The sequence below is a fragment of the Lycium barbarum genome, chromosome 1 (assembly GCF_019175385.1).
Source record: "Lycium barbarum isolate Lr01 chromosome 1, ASM1917538v2, whole genome shotgun sequence".
NCBI classification, from domain to species: domain Eukaryota; kingdom Viridiplantae; phylum Streptophyta; class Magnoliopsida; order Solanales; family Solanaceae; genus Lycium; species Lycium barbarum.
In genome coordinates, this window is record NC_083337.1 from 168,962,504 (window position 1) to 168,977,739 (window position 15,236).

The following is a 15,236-nucleotide window of genomic DNA, read 5'->3' on the forward strand; positions in this document are numbered from 1 at the left end:
TTTTGTCCAATATGGCTGTTTCCTAAAATCTCTAATTGACTCCAAGATCAACATATTTTACAGGTGTGATTGATTAGCTGTTATTGTGTTTGGTAGGCCAACCTAACTCTATTTAACCTGTAACTTGCAACCGGCTTTTCATTTATCCACCATAATAGATCCCCCATTATTTTCGCATCAGATTACAACTACTCCATGCTTTTTCTTATCCAGTTGCCAAACAGCCATTAGGGGCTTTAATGCTAGCTTTTACAGGTAATTAGGTATCCAGCCGACGCTTTTTATTATCAGAATAAAAATGCATATTATCAGCTGTTGATCCAACAAGCTGCCAACATATTTGCTTGCAACTCATTGCTCAGCAGTGAAAGTTAACTGGTTCTTTTCTACATCAATTCAAATGGCCTTCAATTAATCCACTCAGCAGCAGTGAAAGTAACTGGTTCTTTTCTACGTCAATTCAAATGACCTTCAATTATTCCACTCAGCAGCAGTGAAAGTAACTGGTTCTTTTCTACGTCAATTCAAATGACCTTCAAATAATCCACTCAGCAGCAGGACACCACACAATAAATGAAGTATGAACACCTAAGATGCCTGATTTCATCTAGGAAACTCTATTACAGGTGGATCCACTTAACATCCGAAATTACCAATGCAGAATCCAAAATTACAGTCAGGGTACTCAGCAAACACTTTAAAAAAAAAAAAAAATCCACTATAACGACTCCAAAGCAGATACGACAATTCACCGGAACCTTCAAGAAAATGATGCTGATCCTTTTATGTCATGTCTGAGTTAAGTTATGCCTTGCTATCTACGCTCATTGGTTCTGGTTCCTTAGGAGCAGATTTCTGCATAACACAATGTCACGAGTCAATAACAGAACAATAGGTAAAGCTGCACGGAGTGTCAAGTGGTTATAAATTCTGAAACTTACAGCTGAGTTCGCCGCATCCAGCTTATTTAACTTCGCGAACATGTTTCCGTAGAACTTTGCATCCTTCTTATTAAATTCCTTAACTTTTTCCTTTAGAGCTTTGTACTCCAGCTTCACATCCCTTGATATCATAAAAGAGAACCAAGTTTCAGCATCATGACTGACAGATATGATAGATTGGACAAAATATGAAGTAGACTTGGTTGTATACCTGTTGTTAGGATCAATCTCAAGAGCTTTCTTAATGTCAAATTCAGCCAGATCAAGATCAGCCATGTTCATATATGCTTGAGCTCTGCGGTAAAGAGCTTTGACATTGGTACTCTCCAGTTCCAACACCTACAGCTCACACAAACCATCAGTGAGAAAAAGTAAACCAAGAATTGGTACTAACAGAATTTTGAAGGGGGGTGATTTCTAGGCTTCGAGTTCTAAGACCTTGGTACACAGTTTCTCAGCCTGCTTGTAATCTTTCAATTTCAACTTGCAAGCTGCATTATTTAAGTTGCAGCTGATCTTCAACGCTTTAGACTGTTTCTTTTCCTCCTCGCTGAAGGAAGTATCATACTCAATGAATTTAGCAGCCTGCATTTGTTAAACTATGCAGTTAGGCAATCCTGGAACATCACAATAGCTTCTCTCTCTTGACAGACAAAAGACCCACTAATCTAGCTCTGAACAACATTGAAAAAATCAAATATCTACCTTCTCATATCTTTTGGATGCCCTTGCGTATTTACCAGCCTTGAACAGTGCATTTCCTTCTTCTTTCTTTTTGCCAGCAGCCTCAATTTTCTCCTGAGTATTCATATCCCATGATTCCTTGTCCTACAGACCACCAATGAGAGAATGTTATAAACATAGATCCAGAAACAGTGCCAGATAGCTAAGGATAGAAAATAAAATATAGACAGAACATACCTTGACGAAAGAAACAAGCTCGACCTCATAATGCACGGTTGAATTAGGAGGAACAACAGCTAAATCTTGCTTTGACTCAGATGAACCAAAGGCATATTCAGGTGCAATTATAAGCAGCGCCACTTCACCCTTCTTCATTGTCATAACAGCTCTATCTAGCCCATCTATAACTTGTTCTGTACAGGGTAAATCAGAGCTCAATCAATACTAGTCAAAGGATAAAAGATCAGTACAAGTCACAAGGTAAGATCTCTGTAGTGATAACAATGTATTCAGAGTCATACCCTCATCCGTCTTAAACTCAAAAAGGTTTTCTTCATTTTCCCCATCATGTCCCTTCTTTATGAAGACTGTGCCATCTAACAGCTTGCCCGTCACTTTTACTGCAATATGCAAATTAAGACAACTGTCAGATACCATAGAAATTTATGTAGCTTTTGAGCACAGACTAATAAAAAATTTCCCACGACTAACATTTAACTACGGCTCCTTCATTGGGTTTCTCATATCCTTCCCCTTCTTTCAAGATCTTCTTTACTACTTTCTTGTCATCAGTAACACTTGAAACAGTTTTCCATGAGACCAACTCTAAGTTGATTTGTAATGTGGCATTAGGTGGAACTGCGGCTCCATCACTCGAGGCTGGTTTTCCTTTCTCTCCAAAGCCATCTGCAGCAAATAAATCAGACATGTTAATGACAGCTCTCTTGTTGGCATACGTAAGATTACAAGCAGCAAGCACCACTTACATTGCGGCTTCACTGTCAACTGGACTTTTTCACCTTTCTTCATAGTTTTCACGGCCTTAGCAAGAGCAGGGCAGAAATGACCTGTTCCATTAAGGATGTCAGAGCACAACTATTATTTTTACTCCTCCTAAAACATTGTGAGGCATATGAAGTCAAAAGTTACCATCCTGAACAGTGAACTCCGCTCCATCTGATTTTCCCACCACTGTGCCATTTTCGAGCTGAGCTTCATACTTGACTAAATTATGTGAAGGCAAAAAGAAAATGCTTAATTTGTGTTCCAAACATATAAGCTGGCCCTTATGAATTGAAAATGAGAATACATACCTAATACTTCGTCAAGATCTTTTGGGTTTTCCCATTTCTCCCCCTCTGTGATGATCTTTTTGAAAATTCCGCCATCCTTGCAAATGTCTTTTACACTCACCCATGATAGCAATTCAACATCAAATTGTAGAGTGGCATTTGGAGGGATAGTTGGAGGAGAACCACTCTCTCCATAAGCCAGCTCCGGAGGAATGGTGAAAATAGCATTTTCACCTTTCTTCATTGTCTTTATACCTTGATCCCATCCTTTAATTACTTGTCCTATTAAGAAAATAAGAAAGTATAAGAGTATCATGTTTATCTTGAAGCAAAATCTAATTTATCTAGTGCAAATGCTGATTACATAAATATCAAAGACTTCCTAATACTGAAAAATTCTGTATTTCTTGGTTTTAATACAATTCACATAATTTGATTCCAAACCAATTAACTCTCCGTTTGCAATCTTCGACAAGCATCATAGCTTCAACCCTTAATCTCTAGGATTGAGGATGAGATCTAATTTGGAATGCCAAAGACCATTAGCTTCGGGTGAACAAGATAAATCCAGACATCCTCAGATTCTTATTATCATAAATTCACTGCTGTAAAGTTCATACCTCCTCGACGAGCTGAAAATCCTACTTTAAATAAAGGACAAGCTTTACGTGTTACCATATATGAACTAAGCCTTTAGAGGCTCTTAAATAGAACAGGATCCCCAATCTCACACTATCTATACTGGTTCTATTGGAGCAGCAATCAAGCTTCATAATACATGAAATGCTCCCCAATCTCACATTATCTACACTGGTTCTATTGGAGCAATCAAGCTTCATAATACATGAAATGCTCAAAATATACTAGTCTTAAAGAGTCCTTGAAGCAGATCAGCCAAAGCAACATAATAATGCCACATCCGCCAAACAAATTTCATTTGTTTTACCAAATAACTGAAGATTATTCACAGACCATTAACCAGCAAATACAAAAAGTGGAAGAACGTTCACTAACCTTGACCAAGGGTGAACTTGAACGGGTCTTCTCTATCACGACTGGAATCAAACTTGGTTCCGTCAAGCAGAGTTCCAGTATAATGAACTGGCAATTAATGTTAAAAACAACGTTAGCTCAAACAACACAGAAATACAAACAAATTCAGGTTTACCACAAGGTTGATAAAACATTAAATTAATGAATCCAAAAACCATAGCAATGAGCTCAGAATAAATCCAACAAATCCAACGTGATCTCAAACAACACAGTAACACGAATAAACTCAGGTTTACTGCAAGGTAGATAAAAACAATCGGAAACTAATAAATCAAAAACCATAGCAATGAGCTCAGAATTAATCGAACGACCCTAGCAACCACTAGATAAAAACAATCGCAAACTAATTAATCCAAAAACCATAGCAATGAGCTCAGAATTAATCCAACGACCCTAGCAACCACTAGATAAAAACAATCGCAAACTAATTAATCCAAAAACCATAGCAATGAGCTCAGAATTAATCCAACGACCCTAGCAAGCGCAAAATACTCATTAACATCAGCAATTTAGGCATAGCAGATAATATAACTGCAATTAATTAATCCAGATACCATTGTGCGCACAAAAAACACATTAACATAAACAAAGTCCAAATTTATTGGCAGTATAAATAATAATAATAGTAAGAAACTAATTAACTCAGGTTTACCGCAAGGTTAGATAAAAAAAATTGGAAGTTAATTAATCAAAAACCATAGCAATGAGCTCAGAATTAATCCAATGACCCTAGCGATTGCAAAATACTCATTAACACCAGTAATTTAGGCATGGCAGATAATATAATTGCAACTAATTAATCCAGATACATTGTGAGCACAAAACACACATTAGCATAAACAAAGTTCTGATTATGGACTGTTTGGAAGTGTAAATAATAACAAGTTAATATCCGTGAGGTGTCAGGTTCAAATCCCAACAGATACAAAAACACTAACACTTGATTGATAGAGTCACCTAGTACATGTTGCCTGTTACAGGTGCGAGGTCACAGATATCTAGAGAAATTAATTGAGGTGCGTGAAAGCTGATCAGGACACTAAGATTAACGAAATAATAGTAATAACAATAATAATAATAATAATAATAATATGCAAACTAATTACCTTCAACTTCATCACCAGGTTCAGGAGTATCCCAACCTTGACCTTCCTTGACAAGTTTCTTCTTCAATCCCTGATTTCCAATTTCCTTTTCCTCGCCTACTTTCATCATCGGACTGTCTTCAGGCAGATCCATATCCTCGTCCATACCATCTACTGGTGGAATACCAAAATCTTCATCCATTGTTACGTCAAAAACAATATGCACTCACGCGAAGAAAATTGATTGAGAGAATCGAGCTCAGTGAATGAATCAAATAATGGCGTTGCTTTCGAGATGGAGAAGATGTAGGCTTAAATGGGGTGATTAAAAAAGAAGGGGTTTAGGTTCTAGAGTGTTCTAAGGTTTTAGAGTGAGCTAAAGCGTGACGAAGGATCAGGATGCTTCCAGAATTGTGGATTTAGTTTAGAAAATTGTGGGGATATGGGACCACCGTTTCTACATTTCTTATTGATCTAACGGTTGATCTTTAAAGTTAGTTTGGTGGCAAATGAGATGGGCCGAGTTTGGGCTAACTAAAAAAGGGGTCGAAACATAAGGGGGGACGTGCACATATAGCCCATTTTCAGGACCTCCAAAGTTCTTGAAGATTTGCAAATTTAGCTACATAAATCAATTTCAGATGCGCATGTCTAAAGTTTAGACGTGTAGTTTTGCTTGTCAAAATCTAACTTTAAACAATTTGACAGTAAGAAAACGAAGTTCAGACGTGTAGTTTTGCTTGTGAAAATCTAACTTTAAACAATTTGACGGTAAGAAAACGACTTAGAGGGTGTTTGGATTGACTTTTTCAAAGTAGCTTATAAGCTAAAAGCCATAAGTTAGGAATACCACAAAAAAAAAAAAAAGTTTAAAATCCAATAAACATTTAAAATAAGTCAATCCAAACACCCTCCTAGAGTTCCAAACTCGATATTTTCATATTTGAAGTTTGGTTTGGGCGTTTGGCAGGACAATACCGAATTTCAAACCCTATTGTAGTAAGTGCAAAGAAGAAGGGGAGATGGAGAAGAAGAAGCGGAACAAAAAATGCTCTTTTATTTTTATTTTTTGTAAAGTCTCAAGCAAGATGGATTCATGAATGAAATTTTTTTTTTTATTAAACAAACTTTCTAATAAATAACAATTTTTTTTTATAATCGTAATGTTCAGGCCAATTTGTGCGCAGTTCGATAATTTTTACCCCTCAAATTGTTGGTCTTTGATTTTTGTCCTTCGCCTAAATATTCCTGAGTTCCGATTTCGATCACCGTTCAATCAAAAAAATTTAAAAAAAAAATTGCAAGGCAGAGTATCAAACTCTCCCTTAAAGCAGAGTTTGCCTTCAGGCATAAGGCAAACTCTGCCTTGCGAATTTTTTTCTAATTTTTTACTGAGCGGGATTCGAACCCGGAACCTCAAGGTATTTTTGGTCACTTTTTTAAGTGAAGGACAAAAATTAAAGACCAACAATTTGAGGGACAAAAATTAATGACCAGTGCCTTTGAAGCACAATCCGAGCAAAAAAATGGTTGGTATTTTCCACCAACACAATATTTGCCTGTCGAAATTTGAACTAATGAAAACACTCACTTATTAATAGAAAAAAAAGTTCTTTTAACCCCAAGCTACCATTCTGAACCTCGTCGTAAAATAATGAGTTGTGGGGTTTGTCATGGCAATCAAATTTTAGGGAAAAAATAATTTTCACCATTTTACTTTATTTTTCATAGGATTTGACAACAGATTCAAAGAGAAAAAATGGTAAGTTCTTGGTAATAATCATGATTCATGTTCGCCTTCCCATAAAAAGTTAGTACTATATTCTTTTCACTCGGTTGTAATAAATGTATTGCCATTTATGTGGCTGAAAAGGAAACTTTCTATGTATATCCTCCATCTCTCTCTATAAATATACAGGGACGAAAGCTATTCTACAGTACCCTTCTCGTTTTCGATTTTGATTTTTGTGTGTGCCAAAGAGAAACGCATTGTTTGGTGTAAATATCAGTATTGCATTGGGAAGGCAGTTGGTGCTTGACTCGTTGGAATTGCTGCAACGGTAGCCCTTTAGAGCTTGCAGTTTCTTTGTCGTTCTGATTTTCATCGTTGTTTCCCAATGGAACATTGGCGTGTTCAGATTTACGACTGTTACTACTGTTTCTGAACGCGCCAATGTTCCATTGGGAAGTAACCATGAAAGCCAAGAACATGCCTCGGACCAAGAAACCGCAAGTTCTGAAGTGATTCTTGTTGCTGCAATTCCTACAGTCAAGTTCCAAGCTTACTTCCCATTGCAGTGTTGATCTCTATACCAAACGATGTGATGCTCTTGCATGTCCACTGCAACCACACATAGGAATGACAATGGGGCAAGGGCGCAAAGCAGGGGTGAGACGGGGCAGGGCAATAGTTTAACGAGGCAAAGAGGGACCTGTTTAGGCGGGGCAGTGGGAATAGCCAATATAGAGATGCTTGTATTTTCTGATTTACTACTTAATTATTGCGAGTGCTCGTAATCTTTCATCAACTATTGCGTGATAAATCTTGAATGAGACAGAATTTTGGATTCTGATCAATTCAGAGGAATAAAGGATGATGTTGGGTAATAGGAACAATAGAGTTGCAGATGATCATGAGGGGATCATTAATATTTCCTTGCAGTTTGAACGCACGTTACCTATTAATCAGCCTAAATTCCAAACTAGTTGGGATGACAATATAAATCCTCTTATGTATGTTCTTGTCTATTCGTGAATAGGAAGTAATAACTCCAATTCATGTCTCGTGTTAAAAATAAAAGTTGAAATCCAAAACCAAGCAACATATGGAGATAGTATTTGGTTTACTTCAACGTTGTCTTTATTTCACTAAAGCATTGCTGGATGAGCTTCCAAAATAGTTCTCATGTTTACAGGGTTGAAATCTACTATGTTTCAATAACATCTCCTTGACAATAAGAATGACTACTATAATATAGTAATTCAGAGTCTGAACTTTGTCCGAGAAAAGGAATACCTTTTCAGAATTGCACACAGTCGGCCAGTAGAATAATAAAACAGGCATCCAGCTCCTGGTGTAAGCCTACTATCAACATCTACTTCGTCTCAATCCCAAGTTGAGCTCAGCTATATGAATACTTACTCTCCATGTTGCTCATAAACTATGGGCAGCAATAAACCAGTTTCCAGGCAGATGAAAAGCACTTCATGATTTAGCCAACTGTCTACTGGCATGATGGAGGCACTAAGCAAGAACCAATATAGTATCCAACAAATCAGCCGTTTAGACCAACCTTTAATTGCATTGTTCATTTTAGTCAGCATCATGAGATTTCTGGCTCTTTTTTCCTTGAAACTCTGTCATTCCATGCCCAACAGTATCTTCGACTTGAATCTATATCAAGAATTCTAAGTGGCCAGACTTTGTCTTCAATTACTGTCAATCACTGTTCAGTGACGTGTTTCTCCATTTTAGCATCTGATTCATAGTTCCACATAGTTCTAAATATACATGACAACCGGAAAAAACTTTGCATCAGTTTCAGAGAATAATCATCTGTACTTGTTATCAACTGAATCAGCAACTTTGTAAAACTTTCCAGTACGGCCAAGTGAAAATGATCCATCTTCACAAGCGCAATGCAGAAAACGATACTCAGTTGCCCAAACTTCACGAAATAAAGAAGCATGCTGAAAATACTGTGTTTCGGAAGGAAAATTCACTCTGATTCCTTGAACCAAAAACTCATATTGCAGCCCCCTCGACCAGGTAGTGGGCATGATTCAGCTATGTCATTATCTAGGCATGCAAATTAATTGATAAGGCTTTCTTCACCTCATATGTGCTATGGTGGAAAAAGATGACTCTGAACAGAAATCCAATTCTAATTGCTGATAAACAACTTTTTCGTCCATCAGGCGAGCAAAAGATGCACTTACATACGTCAATTGATCAATACTGAAAACATAAACATATCAAACTAGATACTCAATCCTGATTAGAAAAATATAAAGTATTCAACAGAGACTTGTAAGTCTTCTCATTCATTAAGCTATCCCTCTTCTTAAATTCTTCGAGAAGTTCAAACGCATAATTTCCTCTCCCTTCCCTACTCAATTCTTCCATCACAGTTTTATAAGTAAGCTGATCAGGCGACAACGAATTATCCAACATATCAAACACCACCTCAGTGGCATCCTCAAACCGACGCTCCAAAGCAAGACTACAAACCAATATCATATAAGTAGATCCTTTAGGAACAAACCCTTTATTCCTCATTTCCTTAAAAAATTCAAGCCCTTGATTTACTCTCCCCTTCTCACACAACCCTTTCGCTATATACCCATACGTATACGCATCAGGCTCACATCCATACAACCCCATTTCACGAAAAACACGAATAGCTTCATCAACCTCAAGACACTTAGAATAAGCTTTAATTATCATATTCAATGCAAATGTATCCGGAATCACCCCGAAAGACTTCATTTGCTTCTGTAACGATCGAACGGAATGTAAATACACGTAACAAACGTGTAACTTATTAAATTTACTTAAAAGTGCATTCAGTAACAAATTATAAGTATCTAATGAAGGCTTAGCATCTTCACATTTTGTCATTTTCTTGTAAATATCAAATGCACGATTAAATAAGAATTTACGACCACAACAAAATTTAATCATTGAATTATATAAAGGGAGACTAGGTGGACAAGCACCAGCTAGAACTTCTTCAACTAGGGTTTCGGCAACGCGATAACGCTTACTTGTAACTGCGATATTAACCATGGTTAAATAAGTGACGTGGTTGTGTTTGTAGTTACGTTGTTGACCGGTCCAACGGAATATATCTAGGGCTAAATCCGGGTCGGTTTGTTCTTTTAAGGCTTGGTTTACGTCGGTTGGTGTGAATCCGGGTTTGAGATTGTTGATCCATGATTCGAATTGTTTCTCTAATGGAGTTCGGGTTCGGGTTCGGGTTGGGAGTTCATCGGATAATGATGGTGGAGGTGTTAGGGTTTTTGGGTGGTGATCGACGGTGGAGATGAGGCGGAGAGATAGGGATGAGAAGAGAGAGGAGATGATCGGACGGTGTAGGGTGACTCGCATTTTCGGTATCGGAGAGAAGAGACAAGGGTGTGTTTGCTTGAGTTGCTGTAATGTTTTACGTACTTTGGGTCATTCATACTTTTGCCATGGGCCTATGACAGTTAGTTTACATGGGCCAAGAGGTTAGGTTAGGCCCAGAGTTTTCGGCTGAGCTGCCTGGATTTTTTCATTTTTTTGCGCGGATTGTCTTTCTTTTGGAGTGGTCTTTAATTTTTGTCCCTCAAATTGCGGGTCTTTAATTTTAGCCTTCGCTTAAAAAAAGTGGCTGAAGATATTCCGAGGTTCTGGGTTCGAACTCCTGCTCAGTCAAAAAAAATTGCATGGAAAGACTTTGAGTTATGCCTTAAGGCAAAGTCTGTCGTCTCGGACATTGGTTCTATGTAACTTCGTCCGATTAGGCATAAGTTCATAGAAACTCATGCCTTGCGAAAATATTACTCCCTCTGTTTCAATATATGTGAACCTATTTCCTTATTAGTCCGTGCCAAAATAATGACATCTTTCTATATTTGGAAACAATTTACTTTTATGCAATGATTTATAGCCACACAAAATATAGGTGACTCATCTTACACCACAAGTTTAAAAGTCTTCTGTACTTTCTTAAACTTCATGCCCAGTCAAATGGGTTCACATAAATTGAAACGGAGGGAGTATTATTTTTTACTCCACTGGGTTTCGAACCCAGAACTTCGGGATACTTTCGATCAACTTTTTAAGCGAAATGCCAAAAAATGAAAGACCAGCGAATTGAGGGGAAAAAAAAAAAAGATATGTATGAAGGGTAATCGTGCAAATTGCTCGGATTATTTTGCTTGGATTGTTTTGCCACTCATATCTATGTTCTTTAATTTTTTCCCCTTCTAATTATTAAATGAAAATATCCAGACCTATTTCGCAAGACATAATGTATGTAATATTTTTATATGGAAATTGAATTTTTGCCTTGCTCGGCTTAAATTTTATAGGAATTAAGTTATGCGGAATAAGTTTTGTAGTATTTTTCAGATTATAGGCATAATTTGTGTGGATGTTATGATACATATGCCGAAGTTAAACTTATAAACTGTGCCTTGCCAAATCTAAATTATGTCGTTTTTCAAATTATGCTGAATGTTAAAAGTTTTGCCTTATCCGGCATAATTTGTGTGGATGTTATGATACATATGCCGAAGTTAAACTTATAAACTATGCCTTACGAAATCTAAATTATGTCGTTTTTCAGATTATGTTCAAAGTTAAAAATTTTGCCTTGTCCAGCATAATTTGTGTGAATGTTATGATAGATATGCTGACCTTAAACATATATAATACCTTGTGAAATTAAATTATGCGGCGCCAAAAATGCTGAAAGGCAAAAACTAAAGACCATCCACCCCAAAATAGGGCGTTTGTGCGAATGGCCTTAATGGCCCAACTATCCCATATTTCAAAAAGGAGTTTCTTTAAAACACTCACAAGTTTGAACAAATTAAATTGCAAATAAAGAAATAGCATCGGAAACTAAGGAATCGTTTGGACATGATATGAAATCAGTGATTAAAATCATTATGATTTGAAGTTAAAGTTTTGTTTGGATGTGCAATTGAATTTCTTAAGTTATATTTTTTTCTCATAGCCATAAAAACCCCACAAGTTGTGAAAACCGTCAAAACTTTTCCAATTCTTATACAATCTTAACAAATGAGCAAATCATAGTTCATAACAAAATTAACACGCTACTAGAAGGCCTTTTTATAAAATACAACATCAATTGATCGAACTTTAGTTAAATAAAAAATAAAATTGAACCTGAGTTGTAGTATAATAACTCTTTAATATAATTCTCCCACATGGTATGCACAATCTCTTAATATACTACCAATTTGTAGATCTTTTAATATTTGATATAAATAGTTAGTAAACATGGTTGGTAAATATTATATCTATCAACTTATGGATCTTTTTTTACAAAATATAAACTTATGAATCAGATTTACATTTAAAGGAATTTGAAATCATGATTTGGAACCCCAAATCACACCATTTTGGAGAATTTGAGATTTGAAATCATGATATGAAGTTGAAGTTGAAATTTTGTGCAAATTACATAAACAAGCGCTAATTTAAAATCAAAATATGAAATCATGATTTCATATCTTATGGAGTAATTGAGATTCTTTCATTCTTAGTTAAATTTTTCGAGGTCGAGCCATGGGTAAGGCGAAACCTTTAGGAACCTTTAGGCGACACAAATGTATATTAGCCGGATTAGTGAATACTGGCAATCAAATAATTATTAAAAAACACAATTAATACTTCAAAATGTAAAATTAAGATTATTTTCTAATGTTCTGAGATGATCATTCGTAGAAATAAAATCTCATCGGTGTAGGTGGTAGTCAGTACAATCATTTCCTGCAGAATTTGTCCTTTTTTCTCTATATTAAGAAGTAAACACAATCCAGAAAAAAAATCACAGCACGATATAGAGGCCTCCCTTTTCATGTCGATAACACCACCACCACCTGCACGCTGTAGTGCTAGGAATATTCCTTTCCGCCTCCACTTTTTCAGTGGATTGCATTTTTCATGCAAATATGAGCAAGCCAATGTGAATTTGTTTAAACGTAACTAAGGGAAGTTAGCATATGTCCAGCCGTAGAGGTGGAAAATGCGTGGATTGGACTGAATTTAGGCGGGTCAAAAAGAGTTGAAATAATAATGGGTGGGTCACTAAGTTGCTTGACTGAAATGAGCTAAAAAGCGGGTTAAAACCCAACACGTCCAATTCTAATTAAGTTCTAATTGCTTTATTTGTTCTTTTATAATTTTTAATTATCTAATAAATTTATTATTCTTCTTTATTACGACTACATATAACATATCAAATTCTTTAAAAAGTATTTTTTTGAAAATTTTGATAAGGTTTCTCATGGATCAATTTGTGCTAGATATCAACCCAAATTTTGATGGATTGAAATGGGTTGAGTTGAAAAGAGCCGAGCTAATAAATATGCGAGTCAATAACCCGTCCAAACTTGGGCGGGTTATGATTTCATGATGTTTGGACGGATTGGACGAGTTATAATTTCATTATTTAATTTTGCCACCTCCATGTTCAAGTATTGAAGACAGAGGAAAGGAAATAAGCAAGCTTATTAAAGGAAACTTCTCAGCAGGAGGAATTGATCCCATAATATATGGTTCACAAATAAGGACATTTGGATATACCTTTAATTTTCACCCAAAAAAGTACTAACTCATTTCTCGTATTCTTTTATCAAGTTTAACTATTATCACTCATGAAACTCACAAAAGGTGTATTACTTCTAATGATGTAAGCTTCTCTTTTTATGACTTAAATGTTTGACGTCTAATTGCACGTATAGCTTGTTGGCACGTGGTTTACACTTATGGGTATTAACCTTGATCACAGACTTTATACTAATTTATAAGAATTGACGATTAACCCTTTTGTGTATAAGGTAAACTCTACCCACAAAATCATATACTTTATAAATAAATGGACACAAAAACAAGTCGATATTCTGTTAAATGCTAAACTCTTTTACCAATGTAGTAATTCAGTTATTTTTAACCAGTGAAATATTTTGCCAATGCTTAAATTCTTGACAGTCGACTTGCATCAAGGAATTAAAGAATATTAGAGCTAAAACATATAAAGAGTTTATTGTCAATTGTCTTATTCAAACATGAAGTACTAATATGTACTGTAATTACTAATATATAGAAATGGGAGTTGGAAATGACGAATAGGGGCACAACTATAATTTCAACGTTTCATTTTGGGGCAAATTTGGAACTAAAGTCACTCTGCTAGGTATATGAGGTTCTTTTTCTTTCTTCACGTAGATTCTAGAATCTGTCAAGAGATCTATTCTCTCTTTGGCTTCTTCTTCTTTGCTTTGGTTCGGGTTTGTTGTAGTTACAGTAAGTTTTTTTTTTCTTTGACTTTGCTTCACTCTCTCTTCTTCAATTGTCCAATTTAATGGCAGCTATTTTCATTTTTTTTTTTGGGTTTTGGGGCAGACCAATTTTCATATGCACGCCTTTGATCACAATTGAAAGCACGCTTATACATTACCGGTGCGATGCCGAGTTTAACAGTGATTCCATCGACCTCTCTATCAAGATATATAGCGCCGGCATGTACCATATTGTGAACTCGCCCAGAGGTGTGGGAGGCAACGAGTCCAGTTACGATTTCCTTAAGTAAAACAGTCGCAAGGTCTCGCGGGAAGCCTGTATTTAGTATCTATCGTAGAGAACCCTTCGAGCTATGCGGCATTGTAACGCATAGTATAGTCCTACGGGTTCCTCTAATTTCATGGTTGAACCTATGTTGAGCAATCAGTAGATTAGGATGAACCTCACTTTATTTGATAGTGCTAGAGAGTGGCTATACTGATCGTTGAGCAGTGCACCCTCGTCCCTCGATGTCATCAGTCCCAATGATACGATCAAGAAAGAACGTATCCAAAGTAATATTCAAAAACCTTCATTGTTTTTTAAAAAAATCGTGCCAATCAAATTACATTATAAAAATTGAAATAAAAGTAATATTCAACTTCAACTTCAAATTTAAATTATACTCATTTTTTAAAGTTCAATGTGTGTATAAGTTTCTTGTTTCCCCGAGCCTAGTCCTAATCTAATATGAAGCGGATGCCAAATTTGATGAGAATGGTTCTTCCGTCCTAATCGTGTGGTCCAATAAAAGGTCAAATACCAATTACATCCCGTTTTTTCTTGAGAATTTCAATTCGTACCATTAAGATTAGTGGTCTAAAGTCATTTTTAGTATAAGATGTTTTTTTCTCATACTTGTTGTTTGTAATGTGGTATCTGTAAAAGACACAAAGCATTTAATTTTACATAGTACTACTATTATTATTTATATATTGTAAAAATTAATTCAAGTTAATACGATTTAGCCTATCTTGGATATTGTTATAAAAACTTAATTTACTAATATGAAGATTTAAATAGTTTAACTCAAAGATACAAAATATTTATGATGTTAGAAAATCTTGGATCTTTCTTTCTTAATTTTGGAGGCATAACAAAG

At 35.9% G+C, this 15,236-nt stretch overlaps 2 protein-coding genes across 2 annotated transcripts; both read right to left on the minus strand.

The window, feature by feature from the left end:
- Positions 1-494: 494 nt before the first annotated feature.
- Positions 495-5,449, minus strand: LOC132606972 (peptidyl-prolyl cis-trans isomerase FKBP62-like). The gene is made up of 13 exons (XM_060320728.1): positions 5,077-5,449; positions 3,932-4,018; positions 2,939-3,199; positions 2,775-2,849; positions 2,612-2,692; positions 2,337-2,531; positions 2,147-2,245; positions 1,863-2,038; positions 1,647-1,769; positions 1,380-1,526; positions 1,153-1,280; positions 942-1,062; positions 495-855 (listed from the first exon to the last, which is right to left on the minus strand). Exons 1-13 carry the CDS (start codon positions 5,255-5,257, stop codon positions 805-807), a joined length of 1,725 nt encoding a protein of 574 aa, XP_060176711.1. The 5' UTR covers positions 5,258-5,449; the 3' UTR covers positions 495-804.
- A 2,448-nt stretch (positions 5,450-7,897) lies between these two features.
- Positions 7,898-10,228, minus strand: LOC132606978 (pentatricopeptide repeat-containing protein At3g25210, mitochondrial). Its single transcript, XM_060320757.1, has one exon. The coding sequence runs from the start codon at positions 10,163-10,165 to the stop codon at positions 9,044-9,046; it is 1,122 nt and encodes a 373-aa protein (XP_060176740.1). The 5' UTR covers positions 10,166-10,228; the 3' UTR covers positions 7,898-9,043.
- Positions 10,229-15,236: the final 5,008 nt, after the last annotated feature.